The 16,084-nt window shown below is 38.8% G+C and overlaps 1 protein-coding gene across 1 annotated transcript; it reads right to left on the bottom strand.

Moving 5' to 3' along the window:
* Positions 1-338: 338 nt before the first annotated feature.
* LOC128855789 (putative nuclease HARBI1) lies at positions 339-3,403 on the bottom strand (the record flags this gene model as incomplete). The annotated part of the gene is made up of 4 exons (XM_054090969.1): positions 339-498; positions 561-765; positions 804-967; positions 3,381-3,403. Coding segments are annotated over 4 exons (552 nt in total), but the record flags the coding sequence as incomplete, so codon positions are not given.
* Positions 3,404-16,084: the final 12,681 nt, after the last annotated feature.

Genomic DNA, 16,084 nt, shown 5'->3' with positions numbered 1-16,084 from the left:
AATTTCAGGACTCCAAAGGCACGTTCAATTGTGTTCCTTGCTTTTATATGTGTTTTATTGAAAATCTCTTCGCTAGCGGAAGAAGGTGTTGCTATTGGTGTTAGTAGCCATGGCTCCAAAGGATAACCTGAATCACCTAAAAGCCATTTAAATGCTCCCAAAATGTGTTCCCTGGGGAGTTTGATTCTCACCGGCGAAGTTGTCCATATACCGGCGTCATGACAAGATCCTGGGAATCGTGCATTGACGTTTTGAAAAATTAGTTCGTCGTTGCAAATCTAGGAATGGGGTTATTAGTTATGAACATTACAAAATGTTGATAAACCAGTATTTATTTTTTATAAACTCACGGCTTCAACATTAATGCTGTAGTATCCCTTGCGATTCATATACTCATGAGGTACTACTCCAGCAATTAAAGATTGCGGGGAAAGTATTGCAATATGTGTGCAGTCAATAGCACCTATGACGCCTTTTATTCCGAACTTGTTATGGAAGCTGCAAATTTTAAGCCGTTGAAATGGTGCAAATTCATATTTTGTACCATGTTCAAAACTTGCCCCCTCTTTATGCTGTTGTAATGCTCCGCCTCATTGGGAACACTAATTTCGAAGTGTTTGTGTTCCACTACCATTTTGCAAATTTGCTCAATACATCTCGACACGCTTGGTTGACTCATTGCCGAGAAGTGGCAGTTTCCTATAACGCTTTGGTAGGAGCCATTTGCCAGAAAGATATAGTACTGAAACAAACTGAAAGTAATATGTTGTAATGCCTACCTATATATTTTTATTAAATGGAATTGAATGGAATTTTCGAATTCCGCTCAAACTTCTCAAGTGGTTTGAGATCTTGAATAAGTTCCCAGCAGAAGGATTTCGGGAATCTTAAAAACCTCCTGAAAACGTCTTCTTCCAGAAGGAATGGGTCTTCCGTGCTGCGTAAACTTGCCAGAATTCGTCTACGCATGTTTCTAAAACGTCAATAAATACACAATTATTCGTGTTCTTAAGAAATGCTTACCCAAAACATATTACTTCGCTTCATTTTCGCATTTTTTTTTGCAATATATATAAAATAATTAATTCCTCTTCCATATTTTTCGTTTTGTGAGCTGCTTAGAAGTATTGTAGATCACTAATTAGTGACTTTTTTTTTTGAGACTAATGACGTGAGATTGCTTACTAAATCGCAACTAGTCTCAAAATCAAATTTCACCACGAAAAGTCTCAATTAGTGACTTGAGACTGCTTACAGAATTCGAGCATAATCCTCGAAAGTGTTGAAGCCTGTCAGGTGAACCAGGTCCATCGACAGCGAAAACGAATATTCATGCTTCAAGGGTTATGTTGGGCCTCTGCTGGGATCAGAACGATCACTGGCGATCGTTACCGCCTGCAGCTAATGCGTTTGAATCAAGCTCTGAGCTCTCAAAGCAAAGCGGCTGGAATGGAACGGTAAGCATGACAAACTGATTTTGCTGCATGACAACGCCAGGTCACACGTTGCCAAACCGGTCCAGAAATATTTAGAGGGGTTTTATTGAAAAATCTTGCCACACCCGCCACATTTCCTAGACATTGCACCTTCGGATTACCATCTGTTCCGACCAATACGTACAGCCCTTATTGGAGAGCGGTTCAGTTCGTACGAAAGCATCGCAAACTGGCTCAATGAATGGGTCGAAAGAACTCGAATTTCTCGTCAGAAGAATCCGTATGCTGCTTGAAAGATGGAGTAAAGTTTTTGCTGCCAATGGCACATACTTCATATAATATCATGAATAATTTAATTGTGCTGCACGAGCAGAGGTAGATTTACTCAAGACGGTTTAACTTTTACAATGCAATGGCCATACAATTTTGGTAAGAATGGAAAGAAACGAAAAACAGAAACTCAAATCAGTTCACTTACAGCCTCACATGGCGGTTGTTCGGGGAACTTTTTGATCAAGTTGATATCGTCCCCTTAGTATAACAATAGCCTATGTGCTCATAGGCTATTATTTTTTTATTGAATTTTTGGATTCTCCATCGTCGATTTCATATGTGGTCAAAATTTTGTCAAATTCTAGTTCCACAAAGTGGGTCAAAACGTCAGTCAAAAAATAATAAATATTTACAGACATAACGAGATTTGAGTGAGAGCTACTTTCGACAAAAAGTTTGAAATCCTTTTCTCAAAACATCAAAAAATTTATAGGCTATTTTAGTACTAAGGGGACGATATGTTTCATACCCACACACGAAATATACAAGCACACAGCCGCATATATCAATTGCAGTGGCGCAAAAGCTCATACAAATTAAGATGCATTTGGTGGTTTGGTAGGAGGCTGGCGGTAGAGAGTTGATGCCCAAAAAAAAAAAATGTGCGCTTAACTGCAGTGCGACCAAAGCATTATGTGTGGTGCAGCTGTGCATGTATGCGCGCCGCGACTACTGTGTGGTTGCTTTTGTGGTGCCCAAAGGTGTGCGCGGGGCTATTTTTGAGTTGTGGCCAGTAAAATGTTCAGTTTTGTTTAGCGAAATTTAAGTGCGTGTTTCGGCTTACTTTCTGCTTGTAGTTGTTTGTGTGAGCGTTTGCGGCTATTTGTATGCATGTGGAAAGCCTTTCGACGCATCTGAGGGTGCAGTCCAGCATGGCTGGGAAAGTGCTTTTTCCACTCTTTCTATTAAAAATGTAAACTTTCCCATTTCGGATGCCTGAAAAGTAGTTTGAGAGGGTCCTTTCCAACTTTGTGCAATCAATTTTGAAACGAAAACTAGAGCATAGACTGAATGCAATTAATGGGAAGTAGTTCAATTTGGAGAGTTACTTCGAATTTACTGAAGCTGCGCTGGGAGGTTTTTCCTCCTCTACTTATGGCAAATGCTCTCTAGAAATGTTAAAGTTTGCCGTCTGATACAGATAACGTTTTATGGTGGAATATCAATAAAATAATACTACCGGTGCTGTCCTACGGCAGCGAGTGCTGGACATTGACAAGCCTAGACGAAAGTAGAGGTATGGTTCATTCGGCAAAGTTTCTTATTTTGATCCCTAAAATATGATTTTCAGAGAGCAATGGGCGATTTTTTTGCCTCCCCACAAATCGACCCGGTCTAACGTACAAGCACTAGCCAGGAAACGGCAGTAAGCGCCAAAAAGTAGGCACCAAAAAAACGCCAAAAACAAAATTGGGTCCAAAAAATGCCCCAAACAGTAGGCACCAAGGAAATATAACGCCAAAAAGCAGGCACCACAAATATATTTCCTACAAGTTTGCACCAACAAACAAGCCCCAAAAAGTAGGCAGAGGTATTTTTTTACTAGAAATTAGTAACCACAAGGAAAAACTCAGAAGAAATAGCCTAAAGTGTATCTAAGATATATAAAAGGTATAGCTCTCTCTCTCTCTCTCTCTCCTTTTCCTTTACGTTATATCTTTTTTCTCTCTCGCGGAACGAAAATGCCCAAAACGTTGCATGGCCTTGAAATTTTACCCTCCATTCTCGCTCCTCCATCGACGCCTAAGAAGTTTTACCTCAAAAAGTGTTCAACCGAATCGTCTGAAATTTTAATATGTTCACAACATCAATGAATATCGCTCGCACTAGAATCATATTATTATTTCAATTATTTCGTTTTTTTTTTTTTTGATAATTAAAATACTGAAAAAGCCCAATTTTTAGAGTGTCAAATTCAAAACCGCGCCATTTACATTTTGTGAATTTTTTTTTTTTTTAATTAAAAAAAAATCCTGAAAATACCCAAATTTTTCGAGCTCTCGCTTTTCGTTTTTTTATTGAGAAAAAATTCCTGAAAATACCCTAAATTTTCGAGCTTTTCGTTTTTTTATTGAAAAAAAAATTCCTGAAAATAACTTTAATTTTCGAGCTCTAGATCACCGGGACCCCTTCATAGTATGCCGCTATGGAAGAGCCGACGGTTCAGCCACGCTTCTATTTTGCATGCTATGAGTAGTTATAATCAAAAAATCGACCCACCTTCAACAGGCTCTTCATGACTAACATACCGTCAAGAAGAGCGTAGCAAACTCAAAGACCATGGAGAAGGAGGGCACTAATTTCTACACGAATGGATCCAAGCTAGAAAATAATGTAGGCTATGAAGTTTTTTCGAAAGAATTAGGACTAGAATTTCATGTCTGATTTCCGGACTACTGCAGCGTCTACCAGGTAGAAGTTTTAGTCATAAAAGAGGTAACCGTGTACCTTAATACACGCGCCGTAGCAAAGCCAGGTAGCCATTAAATCAATGGAGGCTGTTAATGGAAGTTATACTAAGATCAAAGGTTGCTCAGTGGCGCCTTGCAGCTCTAAATGATATTCACACCGTCTTCAAGGTCACCCTCATATGGGTTCCGGGGCATGGTGATACTGAAGGAAATTGCAAGCCCGATGAGCTAGCCAGCAAGGGTACTAAACTTCCATTGCTTGAAAACAGAGGCAATATTGGTATTCGTATGGCAACCTGCAAATTAAGGATAAAAAGTAATATTCTCCAGGGGTCCAGTAGGTTATGGGGAGAAGAAAATACTTGAGCAACAAGCAGAGTACCTTGGCCCTAAATGTTAGGTGCGCCACTCAGTTCCCGTTGTTTGTCAATAGAAGCCGCCAACAGTGTGCGCTAGTCGATTCTAACGTAAAGAGAGGACTTGGGTTCCTTATAAGTTAAAACCAAAGGAAGTTGAACGTCGTTTTTTCGTTTTTTCGCCTGTGAACAACTGTCCCAGCGGCAGAAAAGGAAGGGGTTTCTTCATCGCATCGTGGCGGGTGATGAAAAATGGATTCATTGCAGGAATCCAAAGACAAGAAAGTCATGGGAACTGCCCGGTCATTGTGTCACCAGTCATTGGCTGTTATGTATGTACAGATGAAGAAGAGGAAGAAATAGTTGAGCACTTCATTTGCAATTGTCCAGCCTTAGCTAAAATCAGAGCAAGTTTTCTAGGTAAATATAATACAATATATTTTCAATTTTCTTACAAAACTATCTGGCGTGGATATGGGACCAATTCTGCGCTTCATAAGAGTCACAAAATGATTGCACGAAAAAACACAAATAAGATTCGCACAGTGGCACTACAACGGACCTGTAAGATCTAAGTGAGTTGGCTATTTTAAACCGACTGCCACAAAAACCCTACCTACATAAACTAAGTTTGAATGTTGTTCAAAAAATATTTCTTTAAATAGACATCTTGCAGCTGTTTAATTGAAGGATTTTCCATATTTGCAACCGAATGAAACCTGAGCGAAAATCATTCATTAAATAACTAGCTTCCGAATTAAGTGTAATGAATATTTACTCATTTTCCATTACTCATTACTCATTTGTTTGAAGGCGACCAGGATATTCTCTTAACTCATCAGCTGGTGCTGACATTAGGTTACTTACTGATTACATAACCATTTACATTTTCTGGACATAATCACTGAAAAGGCCGCTTTTATCTCCGCGGTGTTGTGTATATATTCGGTGTGTGGCAAAAGAAACTCGTTTTCTAACCATTTTTTAGCAGCCACTGAGTGCTGGAGGAATATTAGTTCAACTGAGTTCAACAGCATCGTATTGCTGTGCTCAAAATATATTTAAAGTCCGTGTGTCCCCTCGTTTTGCTACACCCAAATTTCTGTAAATTCATCAATTACTCGTTGTACATTTACTGTTTCAAATAATTTATTTTTATTTCGTTACATTAATTATTACCAAAGTAATTGCGCGCTCTCCCACCTACCCTCTCCAATTCCCACCATTACTATTTCTTTCCAATCTTTCGAACATAGCGATTTCCCCGCGAGTCTCCGAGGCTGCTAGTGTTGCTGCTGCTAACTTCTGCAGCTACAAGTTGGCCAGCAATGAATTCCCTTTCAAATCTTTGTAAAATTTATGAGCGCCAAAAAACAAGGTGGTATTTATTTGACTTTTTTCACTTTTGCCAGCCAACGCTTGCCAAAGTCAGCTACACACAAACATGCAAGTGGAACGGTTATGGTTTTACAGCTGTGTGCTGGTGTTTGTGTGCTTGTTTATGAAACTGGCAAAGTTTATGGTAGTTTTTCGCCCCGCACAGCTCTGGATGACGTTGCTTTTGTCTGAAACTTTGTCTGAGTAACCAAGCGGAAGTCATTCAGGCGCCGCTTCTACTACAACGGTCTTGTCACGCGTACACACAACTACGTAGCAAATGAGTATGTGCAAGTGTTCACTGTGCACGCACACTCACGCTTGAAAACTTGTTTTGTTACATTTTGCTTGAAGAAAAAGCAACGGGAAACTAACACAAATAAATTTGCGAAGAGTGAAAAATCAGGCATCACTGCGGGAGCCAGAGCGCAAACAGTCAGTTGACTTTAATTTTACTTTGTTTTTTACAATTTCTTGTCGTTGGGTGGAGATTTGTTAGCACCTTTAAAGAGCAATGCTTTTCGTTTGCTGATTTTATGAAATATGGTTTCTTTTTTTTTTTTTTTTGCAAAATCAATACAAAACTCAATTTCCTTTCGGATGTGTGCAGGAAGCGTAAAATATGGGAACTTGCATAGAAACACTCCCCGCATATGTGTTATGAGAATGTGTGCAGTAAATTTCGTGAAGGCACAGTGTGCGAGTAAAAAGGAATATGTGGCAGGCAGGGCGTATACGTAACATTTGAAGGTTTACGCTTTTTCAGTTAATTTTTTGTATAGTAGCAATAATTTTAGCACCTCACGGAAAATTTAATGCCAAATAAATAAAATAAAACCAAAAGTCTAATGAATAAAATTTAACATTTTTATTTAACCAACATTTCATTTAAAACAATTTTCCGATCATAAAACTCCGTGTGGGTGATATGCTCACCTTTAAGGGGACAGATACCTGTAAAATTTCGAAAAAAAAAAATTTTTTTTTCATAAAATGTTAATATAATTCTTTAAGAATATATCAAAAAATTTGTAGAACGTAAATTGAAGTATTTCTTATATTATAGATCGTCAACCGTGACGACTCTATTCTTTGCGTTCGAGCGCTGGGAGAGGCTGAATTTTCTTGTATTCAAACTTTAGACGCATTTTTTCAAAACTATTGTATATTTTTGAATTAGCGTACACGATAACTCGAAAAGTTATTGACCGATCTTCCTGAAATTTTGTACAAATCTTTTTTGTCATATAACTTACTTTATGAATTTACACTTTCGAAAATTTTTCAAAAATATAATTTTTTCGAAGCAAAAATAGTAGGAAAATTCGCCCCAAAATTAATTTTTTTTTTTGGGCATTTGTTTTTAAATTTTTTCTAATTCATATAGAAATTGTGACATTAATAAACAAAAAAAAATTTTTGGTTCTTTGTAATCAGGTCACATCAGGACGCCGATGCTACAATGCCTGTCGATTGAGAAGCCCTGCTGTGACCTTCCTGGAAGAATTGAGTCTACATCCGCCATTTTAAATGATTAAAATAAAAAAAAAAAAATTGTATATTATATTATTTTAATGTATAAATAAACTGTTTGCCAATTTTGAAAAAAAAATAATAGGACTATGAATAAGTTCGTGCGGTTTTTTTTCGAAATTTGAAACTTTATTGACGTAAAATGGTTACAAATTTAATATTCAAAATATTGTCCATCGCTTACTACTACTTTTTCCCATCTTTCTGGCAATTCACGGATTCCCTTTGTGAAAAATTCGGTCGGTTTTGCCGCAATCCACGAATCGATCCATTTTTTGACTTCATCGTAATTACGGAAGTGCTGGTCAGCCAGGCCATGTTGCATCGATCGGAAGAGATAGTAATCGGATGGCGCAAGGTCTGGACTATACGGCGGGTGGGGTAGGACATCCCATTTGAGCGTTTCTAAGTATGTTTTGACCACTTGTGCAACATGTGGCCGAGCATTGTCATGTTGCAAAATAACTTTGTCGTGTCTATCGGCGTATTGCGGCCGTTTTTCTCGCAGTGCTCGGCTCAAACGCATCAATTGTCGTCGGTAGACATCCCCCGTAATCGTTTCATTCGGTTTCAGTAGCTCATAATACACAACACCCAGCTGGTCCCACCAGATACACAGCATAACCTTCAGGCCATGAATATTCTGCGCCGACGTCGATGTTGAAGCATGGCCAGGGTATCCATACGTTGCCCGACGTTTTGGATTGTCGTAATGGACCCACTTTTCATCGCCAGTCACAATTCGATGCAAAAAACCCTTTCTTTTGTGCCGTTGAAGCAGTTGTTCGCATGCCATAAAACGGCGTTCAACGTCTCTTGGCTTCAATTCATACGGCACCCAATGGCCTACCTTTCGGATCATTCCCATGGCTTTTAAACGTTTGGAAATGGTTGATTGATCAACTCCCAAAGTTTTTGCAACCTCTTCTTGCGTTTGAGCCGGATCTTGATCGAGCAATTCCTCCAATTCGGTATCCATGAACTTTGGCGGCGCACCCTCGCGTTCTTCGTCTTCCAAGCCAAAATCACCACTTTTAAAGCGTGCAAACCACTTCTGGCACGTTCGCTCAGATAGAGCATGCTCACCATAAACTTCCACCAAGATACGATGACTTTCGGCTGCTTTTTTCTTCATATTAAAATAATGAAGAAGAATTCCCCGCAAAAACACATTATTTGGCACGAAATTCGACATTTTCAAGTGTGGTAAAAATATTGTTGTTTACGCTTCAAATAAAAAACTTATACTGACGTTTGTGCCTTACGACAGTAGCTCTCCAATGAATATTTGGAAATGTGGATCGATGGAATAATAATCAAGTTACGCCATCTGTTGTAAAACCGCACGAACTTATAAATAGACCTATTATATTAACTTCTTAATTTTAAATAATTTTAAAGAAAATCAGGGAAAATATAGCCGTTTGCAGGTATCTGCCCCTTTAACCCTCCGATGTTCATATGGGTCTGGCCAGACCCATTCGATCTTTAAATGTATGTAAATCTTTTATTTTTACTATCTGAGGCTTCTTAGTCCATGACTTCCTAAAATGTAGTGTGCTAAACTCAATGAAGTAGCAAAATTAAGATTTTTGCTATATTTGTTGTAAAAATAATAATTTAAACTAATTTCGTTAATTAAGCTCACATGGGTCTGTGCAGACCCATATAAGCTTCTCATGTAAATTGGCTAACCGTTAGGTGTAAACAACTAAACTGTTAGCGGAGGCAGCGGCAGAGATACTTTTTTAGTTGACATTTGAAAATTAAAGTGAACACGTGTTTTTTAATTAGTGGGAAGTGTTTTTTTAAATAAAATGGAACAAGTAAATATGGATGAAGTTGATGTGATGACGCGTTTGCTTCGTAAGCTAAGTGCAGCAAATGTGAGTCCGGAAGAACGTCAGCGACTTCAGGCACAAATTGAAGAAATTATGGGACAGGAGTCCGATCCATTTGAAACAAGTGGCGACGTAGAAGATGATGAATATTTTCCAGATGAAGATGACTTCGGTGAAGCATCAGATATAGAACAGGAAATCGAGTTAGAGGCTGTTCTGGATGAAAACCATGATGATATTGAGGATTTGTACAGAGAAGCTATCGCCCTTCAGGCTTCAACCACAATGGAATCATGCAGCACATCTATTACCCAGGGTCTTATATACAGGTCGAAAGATGGTAAGATGTGGCATTCAAATCCTCCACCACCTGGAAGGCCCCATTGTCACAATGTTACAACTTTTACACGTAAAGGGTCACTACGAGGAGCGTCACCGAGTCATAAAGCTCTTTTCAAGCTATTGCTGTCTCCTGAAATCGTAAGTATCATTGTGCGGGAAACCAACAGAAAAGCCGTTGAAGCGTTTCGTCTATGGAATGAAAAGCATCCCAGTAATAAACAGCGTTCTTGGGTAATGACTAACGAAGACGAAATGTATGCTTTTTTTGGTATGCTACTTATTGCTGGTGTATTCCACTCGAATTCTCAGCCAGCGAAAGAATTGTGGGCCAGTTACAATATGCCAATTTATAAGGCCACTATGTCATTGAATCGGTTCAAGAGCTTAACTACTTTCATCCGTTTCGATAACAGTGGTACTCGTGCTGAGAAGTTGAAGCAAAGCAAATCTGCTGCCCTGGACGATGTATGGCTCATGCTGATGGCCAATTTAGAGAAAGCATACACTCCGGATTGCAATGTAACCGTCGATGAACAGTTATTTCCATATCGTGGGCACACTCGATTCACCCAATATATTCCGAGTAAGCCGGCAAAATATGGCATGAAAGTGGGGTGGATTTGTGACTCTGTTTCAAACTACCCTTTGAAAGGTATAATTTATACCGGAAAACCACCAGGCGGCCAGCGAGAAACGAATCAAGGTGAACGGGTCGTCATGAAATTGACGGAAAATTATATGGACAGCGGTAGGACTGTTTATGCTGACAATTTTTTTTCAACATACAACTTGGCAGAAATGTTGATGGATCGTAGAGTGGCTTTCGTCGGTACCGTAAGAAAAAATAAGACCTTCATTCCGCATGAATTGCTTAACCCGAAGCGTGATGTTAAAAGCACTTTATTTTGTTATCACAATAATAATATCGCTCTGTGCTCGTATATGGCAAAGCCGAAAAAGCCAGTAATTATGTTATCCACTGCCCATTACCGTCAAAGCACCGATCCATTGAAAGGATTCAAGCCAGATCAAATTTTGGACTACAGTAAATTTAAAGCGGGGGTAGATACAATGGATCAAATGTTGACTGGCTATTCGTGCAAACGCTCGATAAACCGTTGGCCACTGGCAATGTTTTATAATATGCTTGATATTGGCGGTTTGGCCTCATTCATCATCTATGACGAGCTGAATCCGGCAAAGCAGAGTGATAAGAGGCGCTCATTTATCATTGAATTGGCAGGGCAGCTAGTTATCCCACATATGACGAAACGGGCGACTAACCCATTAGTATGGAGGTTTGCTCATATAAGACAAGCAATGAATCTTTTCAATATCAAGATGAATATGAATTATATACACACCTACATATATCTCCGCGTATAAAGATATGTGTATGCATGTATTCATATTTATTAATTTAAAATCAATTATTTCGCTTCTTTTAGGTACCGGAATCTTGTCCATCGACATCAGATGCAGCTCAGCAACAATCATATGTTCAAGTTGCTTCAACACGGTCATCGTGCTACCATTGTGCTGCTTCTTCTTCGAAAAAGCGACGTAAAACTCGTTATAACTGCAGCAAATGTAATCGTCCCATATGTCTTAATGAACATTCCATGCAACTATATAGTTGTAAACCCAATAGCTCTTCGTAATTAATACTAATCCGTTCAAATAAATAAATAAAATTATTTTTAAAACCGTATTTCTTACATTATTTGTATGGGTCTGGGCAGACCCTTATGATGCACTTACCGCATCATAAGGCACCGAACATCGGAGGGTTAAGGTAGTAGCACGGTGTGACGGATTCACAAAATTTAACTTTTTTTTTACATTTTTCGGGAGAAAAACATCTTAAAAATATACTATACAAATTTCAGATAAAAATTTTAATTACTTTTAAAGTTATAGCTAAATTAAGAGAGCGCGCCGTAGTGTGTATGAAAACGTGTGATACGCCAGCAGCAGCTGTTGTCGAAACTTTAAACGCATTTTTCTCAAAACCATGTTTTCGAAATTTCGGGGAATCACTGACTCAAAACTATTCAACCGATTTGGCTAACAATTTAACCCGTTATTCCAGACATACATATCTAGATTCCGGAACTTTAAAACATTTAATTTTTTTTTAATAAATTATTTAATTTAAACAATTTATGATAAAAAAAATTAGATTTTGAAAACTTTTTTCACAAGACCACCATTTTGTTTTTGTTTTTTTATTTTTATGTATATTTTTCATTTTTTTTTTTATTTCAGATGACTTTGGAAGGCTGTGTGTTTCCCCGAACCAACTCATTTTTTTTTTAAGGACTCCACTTTGACGTCAAACATTTTAAACAAATTAATATAAAATTAACTTAAAAAATTTTTTTTTATAATATATTACCACTAATTTTTTAATAGTAGTTAAAATAAGGGTTTCATTCTTTCACTAAATCTTCAATTTTTCAGTATTTTAACTATTTGCTTATTGTATTAATTATTTAGTGCACTAAAGCCACCTTTGTTAAGGGGGTCAAGCAGGTACACGCCATCGAAAAGTAGCGCAAAGCACATAAACATTTTGAACAGTTTTAATTATTTTTTGTTTGTTTTTAATTTTCAATAAAAAAACATAGCTCATTATATAACAAAAAACATATAAATTCTATTTTCAAATTTTATACAAAAATTTGTATACAAAAACTCAAAAAAGTCCACAAACTTTTCATGTCACTTCCACGGTTTTTAATCCCAGTTAATATACAAATTTTCCCATGCATGGGCGTGTCATAACTTTTAAACAGCTTAATTTCGGTATTTCTAAGGATCAAGGAACTTCACCTTCTTAGCTAATTAGATATTCTGAAGGTCGCATAGACAGAGAGTTGATCAATTATTGCGAATAGCGTGGAATCGAGGGATTTGGTTTATTTTGAACTGAATCACGTAGAGCTGCCTTGATTTCAGTTCATTCCCCCACTCGCAAAAAATATTCAATAGGGAAAACATTTTGGCTTGAATTTAAATCACAATGTAGGTGAACATACCGCAGCAGTAGGCCGCAACGGCAACCTACACCAAATAACATAAACGCCGCGCAAAAAACAAAATAAATAAAAAACAAGCGCAGCTCAATTAACGCAGACGTAACAACGGAATCAACGTTAATACCGCAGTTCTCCGCACTTCGAACAGATCTCCCTATTGATGAACTGGAATTTGACGGTCGACCAGGGTAATCTTCCCAAGTAGGCAGGACTGGAACGAAGTTGGTAGCTCTGCCTTTACTCACGGCTCCAAAATGCAATCGGAAGTCGGTACAGGGATTTTCTCTAAATCAACTAATTTACGGTTTACTGCTTAGCCAAATACTGCTAGTGTTTTTCAGGCACAAGTCTTTGCGATCCTGCAAGCATGCCAAATGTTTGAAGGACGAATGAGCGAGGGAGATATTAACATTTTTGCCGATAATCAAGCTGTGATCAAGGCTGATATGAAATTGCTGATAAGCGTAGGAAGGATGGAAGGAAGGAGACTGAATTGGTCTTTGAGAAAGGTGAAAGGGGACTTTCACAACTTTTTCTCAGTAAAGCGCAGACCAAATGGAGCTCCATTTCTTCAGATGATATCTCAAAAACCCTTCGACAACAGTACAATATGCGGAAGACTCGAAAGTCCTGGGATCTCTCAATAGACATGGTAGAATTTCCCTGAATTTCGTACATATCTACCTATCCTCAAACTGGAGTTTGATGGTGGTGCTAGGGCAATCTTTCCAATTAGGCAGGATTGGAACGAGAGGAAAATCTGTACCGATGCTGGTACCTCTATCTTCATTGACGATTCCAAGCTGGAATCGGGAATCGGAGCACGGGGTTTCTCTAGCTGAATAAGTGTTTATCTTGTCTATTTCCTTAAAACTGCCAAATACTGCTATTATTTTTCAGCCAGAAGTCTTTGCGATCCTGCAGGCATGCAAAATACTTAGGGAACGTGGGAGTGAGGGAGGTATTAACATTTTTTTTTAATAATCAAACAGCGATCACGGCTCTAGCGACGCCATGGTGCAGATCTAGACTACTCAATTCCTTGGGTGTGCAGGTCTCTGATCTGAGTTCTAGGACATAGGAACATAGAGGGAAATGAAATTGCTTGCCAGGAAGAGAACTGAATTGGCCTCAGAGATCTCCTACCCGGTCATCCCCCTGACAGTTGCTAAAGTCGAAGTGCACAAATTATTTTTCAGGAAAGCACAGAAAAGATGGAGCTCCATTTCTTCATGTGTTACTTCGAAAACTCTTTGGCCTCAATACGATATACGAAGGACTTAGAAAGTACTTTGAACTCCTCGCCATTCAATTTCCATACGCGTAGCTGGGTTTACCGGTCACTGGACAATCGGCACCCCCATTGCAGAAGCTGTGCGACCTTTTAGAGAAGGAGACTGTTGAGCACTTTCTCTGTAAATGGTGGGGTTTGGCAGCTAGATGAATTAGGTCACTGGGTGCTCCATCGACAGCCTGGAGCAGTGCTTCAACCTAAATCCCATCAAACGTCTCCATTCCATCAACAGCTCTGGCTGGCTGTAGATATCTGCCTATTGGAGGTCTTAAAATGGTATCAAAGCTGCGATTTGGTGCTACTTAGGGAGCCTCAGAGTAGTATTTGAGGTATTTCACCTACTTAGATATTATTTGAGACGCTTTCGGCAAGGTCAAGTGGTCAAACTCCAATTAAGCTTAAGTGTCTTTATGACCCCTAAATATTGCACACTCTACAGGAATAAAAGTTACTAGCCATTTGGCGGTTTACTTTGGTTCGATGAGCTGTGTGACTTGCAAATTCTTCGGTTTTCTAAACGAAAATTCTCATCAGTAGACAAGATCTCTTCCATAATTATCTAGAGTAATTTACTTGCCTAGAATATCTCAATATTGATCACAGTCATCCGAAGATAATATCAAAATCTACTATACCCGCATGCATAGCAAAAAAGGGTGAGCCAAAATGTATGATATATATGTACCTTAGTTTCGTAATAGCAGTAAAACCGAGAAGACGGTACAAGATAAGCTGACTATACCTGATCATATGCAACTACTGCAAAAAGTTGTCAAAGTAGTGCCTAGTTTCACTACGAGAATATCTAATTGACAATCTGAACGGAAAATACGCTCACAAAAAACGATAGCGATGGCTTTGTTAGCCTTGTAAAATCCCCCAAGTGCCTCCGCTACTTTTATAGCCAGAAAAAACTCATGACTTTAGTTATGAGTTGGTTTGCTGAGCTAACGCGAAACCCTCCTTCCCTTGAACAGATCAAATGTGGTTAAATGAACTCCAGTTGTCTCTTCTTGCGGGAAACCTTCCTACGAGTACCGTGTCTAGGTGGCTCCTCCGCCCGGCACTTTCGGCCAATGTTGCTATGCACTGGTACACAAATGAGCCTAGTTTCCCCTACTTGTTTCGAGTACACCATAATGGAGCTGAATACTCTAATTTCTGCTGGGTTATCGGAGTAAACGTTTACTTTCCAGATGTTGTTATATGTATAATTGAGCAACATAAATCAGCTTCTTTACGGCTACTTGCGTCTAGAACACACGTCAGTGGTACGACAGCCTGAGCTTGAATTTAGTGAGGAGCTCCTCGTAGGATACTCCTCTACCAAACTTTCTGTTGAACTTCCATTTATCCATCCATTTCAGATCTACAAAACTATAATAAGACCGGTTCTAACCTACGGCTGTGAAGCATGGCTCCTTAAAGTTAATGACATGAACTAACTGATGCGATTTTAAAGAAAACTTCTCAGAAAAATATTCGGCCCTATACGATTAGACGACATGTCATGGTATAACCACAAGCACAGTGCTTTAAGCGTAGGACGAAATGTAACGCGTTTTATAAAGTCGCCAAGTTTACTTTCGTAAGGGCACGTCCTAAGAATGAGAAGCGAAGGAGCGACCAAAAAAGTTTTTGAAGCAAATCCTGAAGGAACAAGAAGGAGAAGCCGGCCAAGGCGACGATAGTTACAAGACATAAAGGGTTTCCGAATAAGAGGCGTCATTTTGATATTTAAAGATATTTCTTAATATAAATGATCGGATGTTTATTTCATTATAAAGAGGAAGGTATGCCGTTAATAGTGGAAAACCCCGTCAGACAAATTACCACATTTACAGGACAATATTCCTTTCATGAAATTTTCCATAACCGATTTGCAAAGTGTCTGCCCTATGTCCTCGATAGCCTCACGATTTCCATATTTGAGGTCTTGAATCGACCCTGGGCTGTTGGCGTAGACCTTCTCTTTCACGTGGCCTCAAAGAAAAAAGACACAAAGGGTTAATTCACAACATCTCGGTGGCCAAATGTGATCACTTCCTCGAGAGATAACACGGTCCGGAAACTATTCCCGCATAAGATCAATGGTTTCGTTGCTTGTGTGGCACGTAGCG

This window comes from Anastrepha ludens, chromosome 2 (assembly GCF_028408465.1).
Source record: "Anastrepha ludens isolate Willacy chromosome 2, idAnaLude1.1, whole genome shotgun sequence".
Taxonomy (NCBI): Eukaryota; Metazoa; Arthropoda; class Insecta; order Diptera; family Tephritidae; genus Anastrepha; species Anastrepha ludens.
The sequence above is the reverse complement of the archived record's forward strand: the minus strand, read 5'-3'. Positions and strand labels throughout refer to the sequence as shown.